Source organism: Stegostoma tigrinum, chromosome 11 (genome assembly GCF_030684315.1).
Source record: "Stegostoma tigrinum isolate sSteTig4 chromosome 11, sSteTig4.hap1, whole genome shotgun sequence".
Classification (NCBI taxonomy): Eukaryota; Metazoa; Chordata; class Chondrichthyes; order Orectolobiformes; family Stegostomatidae; genus Stegostoma; species Stegostoma tigrinum.
The window spans coordinates 68714332-68730532 of NC_081364.1; the positions used below are offsets into that span (position 1 = coordinate 68714332).

A 16201-nucleotide genomic window follows, 5' to 3' on the forward strand; every position below is an offset into this window, starting at 1 on the left:
ATTTGGTCCTTTGGCCATCTGTGTTTAGAATGTTCATGTTTTAGAATGAAACAACTGATTCCTTGCTTTTAATCTGATTAATTTTCGTTAATTTTGAGTGTTGTAATTTTGATTCAATAGATTAATGTTTAAGACGAAAAATATCTGTTTTGCATTTATTATCGTTATCTTCATACAAAAGTTCACGGCACAGTTGGACAGTTCTCATGTTTCATCAGTGTGCGACACTGTAATGCAGTGAGACATCTCCCTCTCCGTTCCCTCTTCTACTCTCCCAGCCCTTCCCTTTACCTTGATTTCCTCCTGCTTGCTAGTCCTCCTATTCATCCTGCCCCTCTTCTCCATCAGTCTCCCTGTACTTTTCCTCCTATCCCATTTCTTACATTCCCTCTGTCCTCTTCCTTCCTCCCCACATTCTGCCTTTACCACATCCCCACCAACCTATGCTCTCAGCCTTCCTCTAGTTTGCCATGTGTTGTTCTTGCTTACTCTGATCTCACTTTCCCCAAACTCTTTACCTGCCTTTCCCTTCCTGCCTCCTTATAACAGGTAATAATAAAGAAGTATTTAATGCTCAGGTTATTGCAGTAATTTTAACCATGTGCTACAGAGAAATGCTTCACAAGAAGAAATGGAATCGAGTACATTTTATATTGGTTTGTTGATGAATTTATCCTCTCTGGGGCTACAGGAACTCTTCCAGGAAAGTTGGGATCAAGAACAACTGAGATCTGAGGATGTCTTATCAAGCAGTAAAATGGAACAGCAAGAGAATCTTTCAAAAGTTGATTTCATGCAGTTTGACAAGGTGAGCATGTCGAGGACTTCAATTCAATGATTGACTTGTCAGGGGGTCAGTGAATATGATCCAGGCTTGATGCACATGGTTCAGTATCTGTGGAGTCACAAATGCCCTGGTACTGAACATTGTACAATCATCAGCAAACATCTCCACTTCTGACTTTATGGTTGAGGGAATGTCATTAGTGAAGCAGCTGAAGATGATTGGGACTGGTCCACTATCCTAAGGAATTCCGAGGTGTCTGTTGTGGGGCAGTGCTAGTGCACCTACCTCTGATCCAGAATTTGAATCAAGGCTGAAATGAAGTCAGGAGCTAAGTGGTCCTTGCATAACTCAGATATTATCAGTGATCAATTATCATTTGATGGCAATTTTGATGACATCTTCCATCACTTTACTGATGATCAATGGTAAATTGATAAGGCATAATTAGCCCTACTTTTTTTGTACAGGATATACCTGGGTGACTTTCTAAGTTGTGAGTAGAACCAGTATTATTGCTCCACTAGAACAAGTTGGCTTAAGATGCAGCTGGTTCTATTGTCGGAATATTGACAGAGTCTGATGCTGTTGGACAATCCAGTATTTTCTGCTATTTGATGATAATTACGTTGAACTAATTGAATTTCCTGACAGTTCGCCTTTGTGATGCTGGATCTCGGGTAGAAGTCGAGATGGCTCATTGCAGTCATGATTCTGGCCAAAGCTTGTTGCAAGCGCATCGATGATCCCTCATCATTTGGAGTGGGGATATTTGCAGGGCCTCCTTCTCCATCTGTTAACTTTTAAATTGTGCATCACTTTTAATGACTGAATATGACAAGATTGTGGAACTTTGATCTGATTTTATATTTATGGCATCATTTAGCCCGGTTTAATGTATCTTGCTGAGTTATTTGGCATGCAAGTAGTTCAGTGTCGCAGCATTATCAGGTTGAAATGTCATGTTGAAATATGCCTGATTAAAGTATGACACTTGATATTTGCTAAACCTTGACTTAAGTGATACTGGACGTGTTTTAATTTCTTACAGTCATAACCAGAAAGAGACTGACTGAGTTGTTTTGGCAATGACATCTTTAAGGTAGAGCATTTCTCTTCCATCAGGCTCTTTTTGTTGATGAGTGACGTAGTGGGTAAGAAGCAATTACAGGAGTTTTAGATGAACATTCCAATTGACAAGTCATATTCTGAGTTATTGAATTTGCTGTTGTCAGGGCAGTTATTTAGTGCAGAGGTTGAGTTGTACCTCTAAGTGAGTGTGGAAAATGGAGAGCACACAGGCTAGAAAAAGAATTACACTGAAATTGTTCCGGGATTGTTGGTTTGTACTTTAATAATTCAAGAAAATTGATGAATAATGTAGATGAGCTTGGCGCACAAATAAATTAGAACAAAGAACAATAAAGCAAAGGAAGAGGCCCTTCGGCCCTCAAAGCCTCGACCGACACATTTTGTCCTTCCATATTAAAACTGTCTTCACTCACAGGATCTATACCCTTCTATTCCCTTCCTATTCATGTATTTGTCTAGGGGCTTCTCAAAATTCTAGGAACTGATATTGAAATATGGCCTAAAGATAAGCTGGATGGACAGCTCAACAAGGTTGGTTACAAGGTTAACATTTGAGAGAAACCATTATTATCTAGGTAAGGAGAGTAATATCTGTCAGTGGGCTTGATACACCAGAAGGTTAATCAAATTAAGTTGTATGGGTTAAACAGAAAAACAAAAATATGAGACTGCTAAGTCTATATGATGGAATCCTAAACAGTCAGGAAGAAAGATACAGAGGCTGCAGAATCTTTGATGTATTCAGAACTTATTAGCTAGGTCTGAGGCAGGATCTTTTTTGAGCTTTGTTTCAGGGTGTAAGGGGTTTCACTAATGAAAAGCATTATTGTGGTGGCAATCATAATGCAGTCAGATTTAATGTAGTTTTGTAAAATATGACGCTTCACTTGAGTATTATGTTGGAACTCAAGCATCTCTACTCCCACAGTCAGTACAAAAGTTAAAGATAGTCAAAAGTGTGCAGACTCACCAATTTACCAAACCGGATTTCTGTACTAATCAAGAATTACTGTTTATTATGAATAAATAGATTCTAACTGCAGATAAACAATTATGATCATTTGCATACAATTCTACTTGTTAAAACTCTAACTCATTTATAAATTCCCATCTTACGTGCAGAAACAGACAGGCTCAAACAAAAACTTGGGTGTTAATGGGCTGTAGGAGAGTGGGAAATTAGTGCAGAGGTCTCTGGTCACAGGATTTGCTGAAATTAAATCTGTGCTGATCAAAACGCTGCTTCTCAATCTTCCTTCTCCAGGTATTTTCACTTGTTTGCAGGAGGCACAGGTTCACACTTATGAAGTCTCTGATTTATGAATTAAAAGTCACAGTTTATGATGACTGAAAAGGTGAAATAAATTGGGATAATCTTCAGGCTTGAGATGTTTTCTTCTATAGAGCACAATGGTTTGTTCCCTTCCTGATGACTTCTGCCCTAACCTGCATTTCACATAAGCTGTTCAGCTACCTTTGAATCAATCAGATAGTTGATGGCAATATTTCATGACCAATCAGATACTTATTGCCAGCTTAATCCCTAGACCCTGTGTCGTAGCTCACATGTAACTAGGCTTTCCTCACTGCTTGAATCAACAGCTGTGTACACAGCACATGAAATGAGAGCTAGTTAATTTTTTAAAAGTGTAACAATCTTTGTACAATTCTTGGCATTTAAATGCTTCCATTCCCATTTTAGTCTTCTAGTCAAAATACAGAAAAGTAAGACAAATTGTTTTTTTTACAAAAAGGACTGAGATCAAGAAGGGGTAAAGTTCTCACCTAGGGAAAGGGTGGATTTGAATGTGATTTGGCTGTCATGGGTTAAAAACAACTACTTGAAAGTAAATATGTGATTTGGCTGTCATGGGTTAAAAACAACAACTTGAAAGTAAATATGTCTTAACAGGGTGAAGTAATTAAGAAAGGAATAGCAAGTTCAAAGCAAGCATCCTCCCACAAACATAAGAATTAGTGGTATTAATTAACTTGTTTACTTATTTGCTAACAAGTTCTAAAATGATTCAAAATGATAACTCTAACTGATAACAGTGATTATACTTTATCTATATATGGTATAGTTATTTATTGTTACATATAGTTATGAAAATACAGTAAAATGTGTATAAGAGGCCATAATTAATCTAGCGCCATTTTAATTGCATTAATTTCAAAAAAGAAATAATGCACACAAAGTTAAGATAAACTTCATTTTTTGTTCCAACCATGGCTTCTTGATTTTATACATGGCACTGGGACATGGGGACAGCCGTCAAAGCTGTCCCCAAAGTCGTAACACCAAGGAGGAAACATGCTTGAAGCAGACCCCTGCGGCCACTGATCAAACTCAGAATGTCACCTCTGCTAGCTGATATTCCAGCCGCCGCGTAGCCACGAGACTTTTGAGGACCAGCTCCCATTCTCAACTTCTGAGAACTGATGGACCATCCAAATTAACTCTCGAGAATTGAGAAATCATTCACTCTACCACTTTTGTAGACACTGCCAAATCAGCAAAAGAAAAGAACTAACTCCAATCCATTGGTGTTGGAACAGTTGCTCTGGCTGCAACCATCATGGGGACTGGATCCGCTGCTCAACACCTCCCTGCAACCTCTCTCCACACCACAGCTGCAAAAAGAAGATAAAGTGAATTTGATTCAAAATTCAAATGAAAAAATAAAATTAAAAAGGGGTGCAGTTGGTCGTGTGAGAGAATGGACAGACCAGTGGCTTGAACACAACCTACCCTGCTGCCTCCACCCTCTGGTAATGTCCCTGCCATAGTGTCAAAACACAGCTTGATCATTACAATCCTTGGAATCACTCCCAGGCTGTGTTTCTGATAAAGTTGCATCTGTCATTATGCAGAGAACTATAATCATCTCTCCACTCAGGGCACTGGAAAGCTATTGATTAGATTAGATTCTCTACAGTGTGGAAACAGGCCCTTCGGCCCAACAAGCCCACACCGCCCCTTGAAGCATCCCACCCAGACCCATCCCCCTATAACCCACACACCCCTGAACACTACGGCAATTTAGCATGGCCGATCCACCTAGCCTGCACATCACAGGAAACTGGAGCAAACCCACACAGACACGGGGAGAATGTGCAGACTCCACACAGATCTGAGGCGGAATCGAACCCAGGTCCCTGGTGCTGTGTGGCTGCAGTGCTAACCACTGAGCCACCATGCCGGCCCAGCCATAGTGCCAGGAAACCAATGACCCTAGACCCTTATTCAGAAATCCGGAAACGTCAGCCTTCCTCCTGCTCTGATGCTGCTTGACCTGCTGTGTTCATCCAGCTCTACACCTTGTTATCTCAGATTCTCCAGCATCTGCAGTTCCTACTATCTCCAGTTTAACACTATAATCATCTTGCTGTTATTTGAGTATCCCTAGCCTGCTATTTGCTGAATACGGATCAGATTCTCAGGGTCTTTTGCTTCACACCCATATACACCTATCAGCTTTATAAACACTTTGCCAAGCTTGACAAAATGAGAGAAATAAATTGGCATTTGGATTTGGTTATCTCAGCTGTGATTCAAAGCACTGTTGTTTTTTTTCCTATATCTGAGCCTCAGTGTTTCTTCCAAACTGTTTATCTTCTTGTTCTTTTACCTTTTTTAAATGCTTTGTTTGATTTCTGCTGAAGTTTACTTTTGATTTATTTGCTTCCTTTCAAAAGGTTTAGGGCCAGCAGATTGGATGGCCAGCAGCTTGAACAAGGAGTTTGGCTGTAAGGAGCATATTAAAGGAAGTAAGTGACGTGTATATTGAGCAGTAGAGGGAATTTCAGTTTTTAAGGTGCAGAACATCGAAGGCATGTCGAGAAGGTAGGATTAAAACTACGGATGAAGAGGCCACAGACGGACGAGCAGAGAAATCATCATAGTTTGTGGTGCTGGAAGAGATTAAGGGATAGAGAAGGGCAAGGTCATGGAGGGAGTAGGAATAAATATTTTAAAATCAAGATGTGACCAGTGGTCATATGGGCCAGTGTAGGTCAGTGGGCATAGGGATAACAGGATAATTGGGACTGGTGTGTGTTCAAATGCAGGAAACAGAGTTTTGGATGATCTCAATTGTATGGAGGAATGACTATAGAAGACCAGCCAAGAGTGTGTTGGGACGATCAAGTCTAGAGATAGCAAAGACATAGATGAGGGTTTCAGCAGTAGATGAGCTGAGAAAGGGGTGAATGATGCTACAGAGATAGAAATTAGCGATCTTGAGGATGGTATGAAAGTGAAGCTCATTGCGGAGTCATTTGTGACACAAAGATAGTGACACAGTAATATATTCTCTGCCTGATGTTTGGGAGAGAGATGGAATTAGAAGGCAGGAGAACAGTTTGGAGCACAGCCTGCAAACCATGTTAAAAACCAAAAGAACTGTGGTTCCTGAAAATTGAATCCTCTCCACAGATGCTGCCAGTCCTGCTGAGCTTTTACAGCAATTTTTGTTTTTGTTTCTGCAAACCATGTCGTCAACCTTCTCAATCATTCACAGCATGAATTTTTGCTGATATTGGATGTTCGGTAATCATTCTGAGAATTTAATGACCATGGGGGAATGAAGTAAGGTTGGTGGTGAGGTTCAAGCTGTTTGTTGTTGAATAGGGAATACCAACACTCTGCTTTCTGATGTTGATGAGGACAGAATACAGGTGAGGAACAGATGCTGTAAAGTTAAGCGATAACAAGGTGTAGAACTGGAGGAACACAGCAGACCAAGCAGCATCAGTGGAGCAGGAAGGCTGATGTTTCAGGCCTAGACCCTTCTTCAGAAAGCATGTTGTTTTATTTTCCTATATCTGAGCCTCAGTGTTTCTTCCAAACTTCCTTCTTTCTGAAGAAGGGTCCAGGCCCGAATGTCAGCCTTCCTGCTCCTCTGATGCTGCTTGGCCTGCTGTGTTCATCCAGCTCTACACCTTGGTATCTCAGATTCTCCAGCATCTGCAGCTCCTACTAGCTGTAAAGTTAAGTTAGCTGTGACTGATTAGCAAGGAAACCTGAATTTCTCAGCGTTCTTACAGTCCACACCTTTTCAAATGGAGGAGCATTCTCAAGTTTCTTTTTTCAATCTTATTTATTTTCTGTAAGAGTTATTAATGTATCATTTTCTTTCAAACTGATATAGGCATCTTTGACAGGACTGGCTTTTCATAGAAGAATCTTAGAATCCCTATGTATGGAAACAGGCCCTTCAGCCCGACGAGTTCACACTGACCCTTGGAACATCCCACCCAGATTCGTCCCCCTGTAACCCACCTAAGCTACACATCCCTGAACACTATGGGCAATTTAGCACGGCCAATCCACCTAACCTGCACATCTTTGGACTGTGGTAGAAACCAGAGCCCGGAGGAAACCCTCACAGACATGGGGAGAATGTGCAAAACTCCCCTCAGGCAGTCGCCTGAGGGTGGAATCGAACCCAGGTCCTTGGTGCTGTGAGGCAGCAGTGCTAACCACTGAGTCACTGTGTCACCCCATGATGCCCATCCCTAATTGCCCCTAAATTGAGTGGTTGATGCACCATATCAGAGGGCAGTCAAGGATTGATATGATTGCTGTGGATCTAGACTACCATGTACAACAGATTGGGTAAAGATAGCAAATTTCCTTGCCAAAAACAATAATCAAGAAGAGGCTCATGGTAATGACAGCAAAGTACTGCGGAAGCTGGAGAAAATGTTGGAGAGACTCAATCAGCCTGGCAGCATCTGTAGAGCTAAAATCAAAGTACTACAGATGCTGGAGGTCAGAAATAGAACACAAAGCATGAGCTTTGACTTCCATTTTGATCACACTCCTTCCCTAGCGGCTTGTTGGTGTGTGTTTGCTCTCAGCAGAGCTAATCTATACTATACTGTTCATACTTAACATTAGCACCCACTTTGCCTTTTGCTTTCACCATCTGTTGCTGTTGCTCCTCCTCTGTAAAACATTATTTTTTCATTCTTTTTCAGTCTGAAGAAGAATTATGTTGGACTCAAATGATTAATTCTGCTTCTCTTTCCACTGATGCTGCAATACCTCTGAATTTCTCCAGTACTTTGTTTTTATTTACAGCTTTCTCGTAATGATTTCAATTCCAGATTTATCAAATTCCACCAACTGCTATACTGGGATTTGAACCCATATCCCTAAAGCATTAACTAGATCACCACGATACAAGTCTAGTGATTTTGCCACTACTCTGCCATCTCACGATTGACATATCACAGCATCAAATGAACAACCAGAATGAGAATTGTAACACATTTTAGAACTGTAGAAAGCTAGTTTGTTGTATCATTAAATCATGAACTTAACGTCCTACTTTGATCTTATCTATCTTCTGGATGGTTGTCATAAAGCATTATTTTTCATTCAATTTACTTTTACTCTCCCTGTTCTAGTGTGTTGAACTCTGATCCTGACTGACTAATTGTTTCAACACCAATTTCTCTGATCTAGGGTCAGTAGGGTCAATTCCTTGATCTGTCACTTTAATGTGAAATTAACTGTTTACTGTTGTGTTGTTGCCAAGTGACAGTGTTCTGTAGCTGTTCAGTGACATTCTTGATGCTAGCACCAGGATGGTAGTGTCCCACACTGGAATCACACATATCTTTGAATGCCAAATCAACCACATTACATTTTCAACTGTGTCCAACCAAGATAATTAAAATAGAGATTTGATACAACACAACGTAAATCTTTCACATTGTCCTCCCAGTTGTTCACAGGGAAAGTACAGCAAGTAAGACTCCAACCCTCTGAATTTTCCTGAATACCCTGCAGGTCATGTCTGAAACATCGCCAAAATTGTCTGACTACCTCCCCTGGTAACACAGCATTCCGTGCATCCTTTTGAGGAGAAAAGACCTAAAATACTTTAATTGTTTCTAATTTTTGGACTTGTAGGTATTACAGTCTCTTTAGAAGCACATATTTAAGTTTACCATGTTTTATCTTTGCCCGTATCTTTGCCAATTGAACCTTTCTTATTGATCAGCCAATATGCTGAGCAGAGAATTTTGGTTGGAATTTGTGGTCAACTGATTGGATTTTTGTTTTAAAGTAGTCAACATCCTTGCCAATGACCATTTCCAAGAGACCATTAATGGCCAGGACACTGAACAGGGCAATTCCCTTGGAGGGACTCATGGCACTTGTATCACTTGCCCCACCACCACCCCCACCCCAACCCCATTGTTGGCTCTGTCAACAGCAGGACTCTCTGGTTTTGTTAATGTTACAATCAATTTATCAACTGAAACATCAGCTCATCTGAAAGATATAATTCAGTATTTGCTGTTCATTATCTCTGATATCTTCTGAACCCTGCAGAACGAAGTGCATCACATGGATTTGATGGAAAAATGCCTGCTTGTGAGAGGAGAGAAGCATACCATAGCCTGCCATTCTCTACCGACTACAATAACTGGAGTGATGGGAGAGACAAACAATGTGTATCAGGAACACTGCCATAAGGAATATAAGAAAATCCTGAAAATGTGCCAATACTATGGCATTCCTTTTACTGAAAGAATGCTTGAGAAAGGTAACATTCAAGTCTAATTCAGTTCAGTCTACTTCCTATATCGACCAAGCGCCACACTGTCAACTTTAAATGTCGTCAGCCGTTGTAGATCCTAATTTAGGCCCCCACTTTCCAGTGAAGTTGTGGAGTTAGGAATCTGTTTTTTCATCTCGGGTACCTTGCTTTACTAACATCCATAAAAATGCTGGGTATTTCTGGCAACTGTACAAACATGGCATACAATCATGGAGTGATCATGGAGTATTCAATAAGCCATGAAATTTTCCCTCATGTAAATGTGCCTGTTCTGAACCGATTCATCTTTGTTTGAAGGCCATTTGTTCAATTGCTGTTTTGCCTATCAATTCTTGTTTTCAATTTCTTGATTTCCCTTTCAACTTGCTGATAGTTCTCTGGTAAACAGTACAAGTGAGCTGTTGTTACCAAACCAAAATGTAACTGGTTTCTTTACTTCAAAACTTGAACTGCAAGTCAGGGGTTTTAAGTAGCTCCATGACTTGGTCAAAAGCATAATCTCATAGATACTGGAGATCTGAAATAAAAACAAAAAATGCTGGAGATATTTAACAGGTTTAAAAGCATTTGTGGAGAGAGAAAAACATAATGTTTCAAGCCCAATCTTATGCTTCTGAGGAACTCAACTGAAGTGTCACAATAACTCTACAATTAAGTGTCACAAGATAATGAGAGGCATAGATAGAGTTGATAGCCAGAGACTATTTCCCAGGGCAGAAATGGCTAGCACGAGGGGTCATAGTTTTAAGCTGTTTGGAGGAAAGTATAGAGGGGATGTCAGAGGCAGGTTCTTTACGCAGAGAGTTGTGGGAGCATGGAATGCGTTGCCAGCAGCAGTTGTGGAAGCAAGGTCATTGGGGTCATTTAAGAGACTGCTGGACATGTATATGGTCACAGAAATTTGAGGGTGCATACATGAGGATCAATGGTCGGCACAACATTGTGGGCTGAAGGGCCTGTTCTGTGCTGTACTGTTCTATGTTCTATGTTCTATTGTTGTGACTATTCCCTGACAAGTTATAACTGTAATGCATTTCCATAACGCATATTTCTTCAAAAATCTGATGAGGGGTCTAGGCCCAAAATGTCAGCCTTTCTGCTCCTCTGATGCTGCTTGGCCTTCTGTGTTCATCTAGCTCTACACCTTGTTATCTCAGTATTCCATCCCATTCCTGTTTTGCAACTTGTATATTTAATTGTTGTCCTCTGGTTTTAGAACCCCCCATAAATGAGAATGGCCCTTCTTCATTGACTCTGTCTAGATCCCTTATGAATTTGAACACCTCTTCTAAATCTCCTCTCAAACCCTCTTTTCTCGAAGAAGAGCAATCCTAGAATATCCAATTTATTCCCTTGTCCCTGGATCCAGAGCATTCTCATGAAATTTCTGAAGCCAGAATTGAATGCAATACTCCATTAGAAGCCAAACCAGTGTTTCAAAAGGCGTTTTATTCTTTCTCGGAATGTAGGCCGGAATTTGTTGTCTTTCCTTAAATATTCTTGATAAGCTGGCGGTTGCCTTCTTGAATTGTTGCAGTATTTCTGTTGCAGATGCATCTACAGTGCTGTTCAGAAAGGAATTGAAGGATTTTTCTTAAAGACAGTGAAGGGCTGGTGGTGTATTTCCAAGTCAAGATGAAAGTGGCTTAGAGAGGAGCTTATAAATGGGAGTGTTTTCAAGTATCTCCTTGTACTTCTGGATGGTGGAGCTTACAGGTTTGGAAGATGCTGCCAAATGAAGCTTTGACCTGGTTGGTGTTGAGCTTCTTGGGTATTTTTTTGACTTGCACCCATCCAGATAAATGGAAAGTATTCCATCACATTCTGGTGCCACAAACAGAAACCAAATGGTTTGTTGACCTTCATTGTTAACAGGGTTTGAATACAAGGAAGTATTACTGCAGCTGTACAGGGCTTGGTGAGATCACATCGGGAACGTTGTGCAAACTTCTGTTCTCTTTAACCAAGAAACATGCTTGCCATTGAGGGGACCTGAAAAGGTTAATTAAACTGACACCTGGGGTGGGAGATCTTCCAAATGGGTCCTCCCACAGTGCAAGCAAGTACAGAAATAACAGGAAAAGACAAATGGAAAGATTACTGGAAAGATCGTGCAGTGGCGGTGAAAGAGACCTGGATCAAGGAAGGGCAATTTTCCTCAGTACGAGTTGTTCAGGAAAAATAAAGAAAGGAAGAAACATTTAGTAGTGTTGGCCAAGGAGACCAATACAGTGCTGGAGAAGGAAGATGTCTGTGTGCAGAGTAAATCTGGCTAGAGCTATGGAATACGTAGGGGAGGTCGTAGTTTAGTAGCAATGTCACTGAATGATAATCCAGAGCCCCAGGCTAATGTTCTGAGGGAATGGGTTTCATAGGACCATAAGAAGTAGGAACAGGAGTAGGTCATTCAGCCTCTCAAGCCTATCCTGCTATTCAATAGAATCATGGCTGATCTGGGCGGCACAGTGGCTCAGTAGTTAGCACTGCAGCCTCACAGCGCCAGGGACCCGGGTTCGATTCCAGCCTCGGGTAACTGTCTGTGAGGAGTTTGCACGTTCTCCCCATCTCAGCATGGGTTTCTTCTGGGTGCTCCGGTTTCCTCCCACAGTCCAAAAATGTGCAGGCTAGGTGGATTGGCCATGCTAAATTGCCCATAGTGTTCAGGGGTGTGTGGGTTATAGGGTGATGGGTCTGGGTGGGATGCTTCAAGGGGCGTCGTGGACTTGCTGGGCTGAAGGGCCTGTTTCCACACTGTAGGGAATCTAATCTAATATTCCTTATGTCCACTTTCTTGCTGATTCCCCATAAGCCTCAATTCTCCTACTAATGACGAATCTATGTCAGCCTTAAATATACACAAGGATTTTGCCCCCAAAGCTCTCTGTGGCAAGGAGTTCCAAAGACACTCAACCTTCTGAGAAAAGAAACTCTTGTTGATTGCTTAAAAAAAAATGTTCACAATGTTCTTCAGGGAAATAAATCTACCATCCTTACCCAGTATGGCCTACGTTTGACTCCAGATCCCAGTGATGTGGTTGATTCTTAACTGCCTTTGGACAATTAGGGATGGTCTCAAGGTTAGGATAGGAAGGTTCAAAAAGGAAAGATTGCTATAGCCTATAGACCACTAACTAGTAGAAAAGATGTAGAGGAACAAATCTGAGGGCCATTAGAAAAATGCCAACATTATAGAGCAGTTATAATGGGGACTTCAGTTACCCAAATATATACTGGGATACTGGTAGTGTGAGAGTCAGTATCGCTAGAATGTATTTCAGAGAGTTGCCTACAGCAGTATGTGCCCAGTCCAAGAAGAAAGGACACATTATTGGACTTAATCCTTGAAAATGAGGTTTGTCAAGTGGGTTAAGTGTCTGTGTCGGAATATTTAAGAGATTGTGATCATTGTATCATAACATTTAGGGTGATGTTAAAGAATGACATGCAACATCCAGTGTAAGAAAAATCAGTTGGTGGAGACTTCAACAGGGCATAAACAGAGCTCAGCAGGATTGATTGGATTAAAAAATTGGCAGGAAAACCAGTAACTGAACAGTGAGCTACCTATAAGGAGCAAATGATTTGAGCACTGTTGAGTTATATTCCCTCTAATGGAAAAGATAGGATGCACAAATCTAGAGTTCCCTGGATGACAAAAAGAAATTAGGAACTAACAGTAGAAAGAAACAGTGCTCTTATGACAGGTGTAAGGCAGAAAAAAAATACAATTGAGAGCCAATAACAATATTAAAGGATGAGACGGGAGGAGAGAAAGCAAAAAAGAGAAACAAAGACAAACTATGAGAAAAGACAAACTACTAGCATAAAGGGAAATCCCAGAGTTTTCCATAGGCATATAAGAAGTAAAAAATTAGATTTAGACTTTTTTGTCATGTGTACTCAAGTACAAAAGAACAGAAGTACAGTGGAAAGTTTTCAATGTCACCACACATGCTGCCATCTTAGGTGCAAGTACCCAGTTACAAAAACTTAAGACCAAAGCAGGAAGAAATAAGGAACAAAGTTAAAAGTTAAACATTATAGTCACTCTTAGTATAGCACCAAAAATTAAAGAAATATAGTTAAAAGTTAAACATTACAGTCTTCCATAATATTGAGTCAAAAAAATATAAAGAAATAAAGCTAAAAATTTAACCATTGCAATCTTGCTTAAGTGCTCAGCCACATTGGAACCATACTTCCAACAAGGACTCGATCTTTTCGGCTTTGACATGATTTCTCCGCACTGGCTTGATCTCCCCTGCTCTTGTCATCAGAGGAGGAATCTCCAACCCGTGTTGCGCTTGCTCCTGAGATATCAGATCACCAAAGTCCTGATCCAGGTCTTCAGCCGCCGCCACACACAGGACTGCCAAAGCTCTGATCGATGTGCCATCTGCACTGGGCCTTGCCTTCACCTTTGACTGTGCACAGATCCTCGATCTCACTTTTGGGCCATGCGCCAAACATCCAGAATTTATCATGAATCCTGGATCGGGCCCCCAGCTGCTGCCTCGTACTGGACATCTAACTGACCTCCAAATTTCATAAGCCTAATAATCACTGCCAGTGCCATTCTCCAGAAGGTAAGTTTGTAAAAATAAAACTAAAAGTAAACTAAAAAAGAAAAAAATAAGAAGATAAAAGTAAAGGACAAAGAAGAGCAATGGAGTGAATGAGCCTACTCCTCTGCTATCTTGCAGAGATGCCAACTGATCCAAATCTGCATTGGGCATACTCGCCAGCAGAAAACTATTAAAAAAGGAGAAGGACCGTTTGGAGACCAAAAGTGAGTTTACACATGGAGACAGCAGCATGGCTGAGGTGTTAAATGAATACTTTGTATCATTCTTTACAGAGGAGGAGGATTCAAGTCAAGTTATGGTGACAGAGGAGGAAACTCTGTCACTAGAAGGAAACAAAATTAATAAGGATAGAGAACGGAGGAACAGAGGAAGGGTCACTGGACCGGAAGCATTAACTCTGATATTTTCTTCACAAATGCTGCCAGATCTGCTGATTTTTTTCCAGCAACTTCTGTTTTTGAACTAGCAAGCCTGACCTGGGAGAACTGGCCACTCTCCTTCCATTGTTAAACTGTTTTAATAAATACCTGAATGGCTTCTCAACCTAGACGCTTCGGAACCACCACCTTTACAGCCTCTCCAAAAAAAAACCCAGGACACAATAACCTTTTTTAAGTGACAACATTGTCTCGGAGACAGCTGGAAACTTCGGGGCACAGAGTACAAGAGCAAGGAGGTGATCTTGGAATAATGCGTACAGTTTGGATACCACTTGGAAAGATGTGAGTCATTTGGAGAAGTTGCAGAAGAGATTTACAAGAATAGTCCCAGGAATGAGAAAACAAAGTGTGGAGTTGGATGAACATAGCAGGCCAAGCAGCACCAAAGGAGCAGGAAAGCTGACGTTTTGGGCCTAAACCCTCCGTAGGAATGAGAAACTTCAGTTATGAGGATAGATTGAAGAGGTTAGGACTGTTCTTCTTGGAGACAAGAAGGTTGAGAGGAAATTTGACAGAGGTTTTCAAAATCATCAATATGCTGGAAAGAGTAGATAAGGAAAAACTGTTTCTGCTCATAGAAGAAAAGGCAAGAAAGCAAAGCTTTACAGTGATGTGCAAGTGAAGCAAGAGTCACTTGAGAAAAAACATTTTCACTCAGTGAATAGTCAGGGTATGGAATGCACTACTCGGAAATGTTATTGAGGCAGATTCAGTTGAGGAATTCAAGAGGTCATTGGATATTTATTTGGAGAGAAAAGGTGCAGAAATGTGGGGAAAAGGTGGGAGATTGGTTCTAAATAATATAACTGGTGCACATACAATGAGCTGAATGGCCACCTTGTGTGCCATATCAGTTCTGTGGTATCAATGCAGTATACATGAAAGTTGTACGAAAATCAGCACATGGAATTCAGCCTGGAGAAGTGTGAGTTGATATACTGGAGAGGGTAAACCAGGCAAAGGAATATGCAGTTTGTGGGAAAATACTAAGAGGTGTTTGAAGTTCTTGCGAAGATAATAAGAGGTATCGAGGAAGTGAGAAAGACTTAGGCGTGAATATCCATAGATCCCTAAAATTAGCTGGACAGTTCAATAAGATTATGAAGAAGGCATGTGGAATCCTTAATTTAATTAGCCAAGGTTTGGGATATGAGAGTAAGAAAGTTGCAGTGCAACTCTACTTATGATAGTAAGAAAGTTGCACTGCAACTCTACAAAACCCTAAGTTAGGTCATAACTTCAGTATTGTCTGCAATTCTTGCCATCTCATTACACGACAAATGTAATTGCACTGCAGAGGGATATAGGAAATTTATGAGGATATTGCCAGTACTTAGAAGATTATAGCTGTGAGGAAAGATTGGATTGGATTTGATTGAGGCATATAAAGTTATGAGGAGCATGGATGGGTTTGAAAGGGTTGATACTTGATTGGCTAAGTACAATAAGCACCACCCAGGGTAATGATGTCATGGGGACTCTATCAGAGTAAAGAAGGAGACTGTAGGAGACAAACCTGAGACTAGTTCTATCCTAATAGTCTTCTGTGATAACATAGGCCATATTCATGTAATCTATAAGTAATTACAGTAATGAAATAAACTTCATATTGTTTCCTCAACTAGATTCTTTTAGTATTGGATTCCTCACTGATATTTGATTATTTTTGTTTTATTCTTTTATCAATTTTGATTGGAACTGTGAACTGGGAACTATGAG

General features: G+C 40.6%; 1 protein-coding gene across 2 annotated transcripts in view; it reads left to right on the forward strand.

The window, feature by feature from the left end:
• Positions 1-16201, forward strand: part of LOC125460532 (EF-hand calcium-binding domain-containing protein 12-like) — a 63618-nt gene that overhangs the window by 12687 nt on the left and 34730 nt on the right. For both annotated transcript variants that reach the window (XM_059649548.1, XM_059649549.1), the window contains exons 2-3: positions 692-808; positions 9228-9441. In XM_059649548.1, the coding sequence (XP_059505531.1) occupies positions 692-808; positions 9228-9441 (331 nt within the window). The remainder of the gene's footprint in view (positions 1-691; positions 809-9227; positions 9442-16201) is intronic.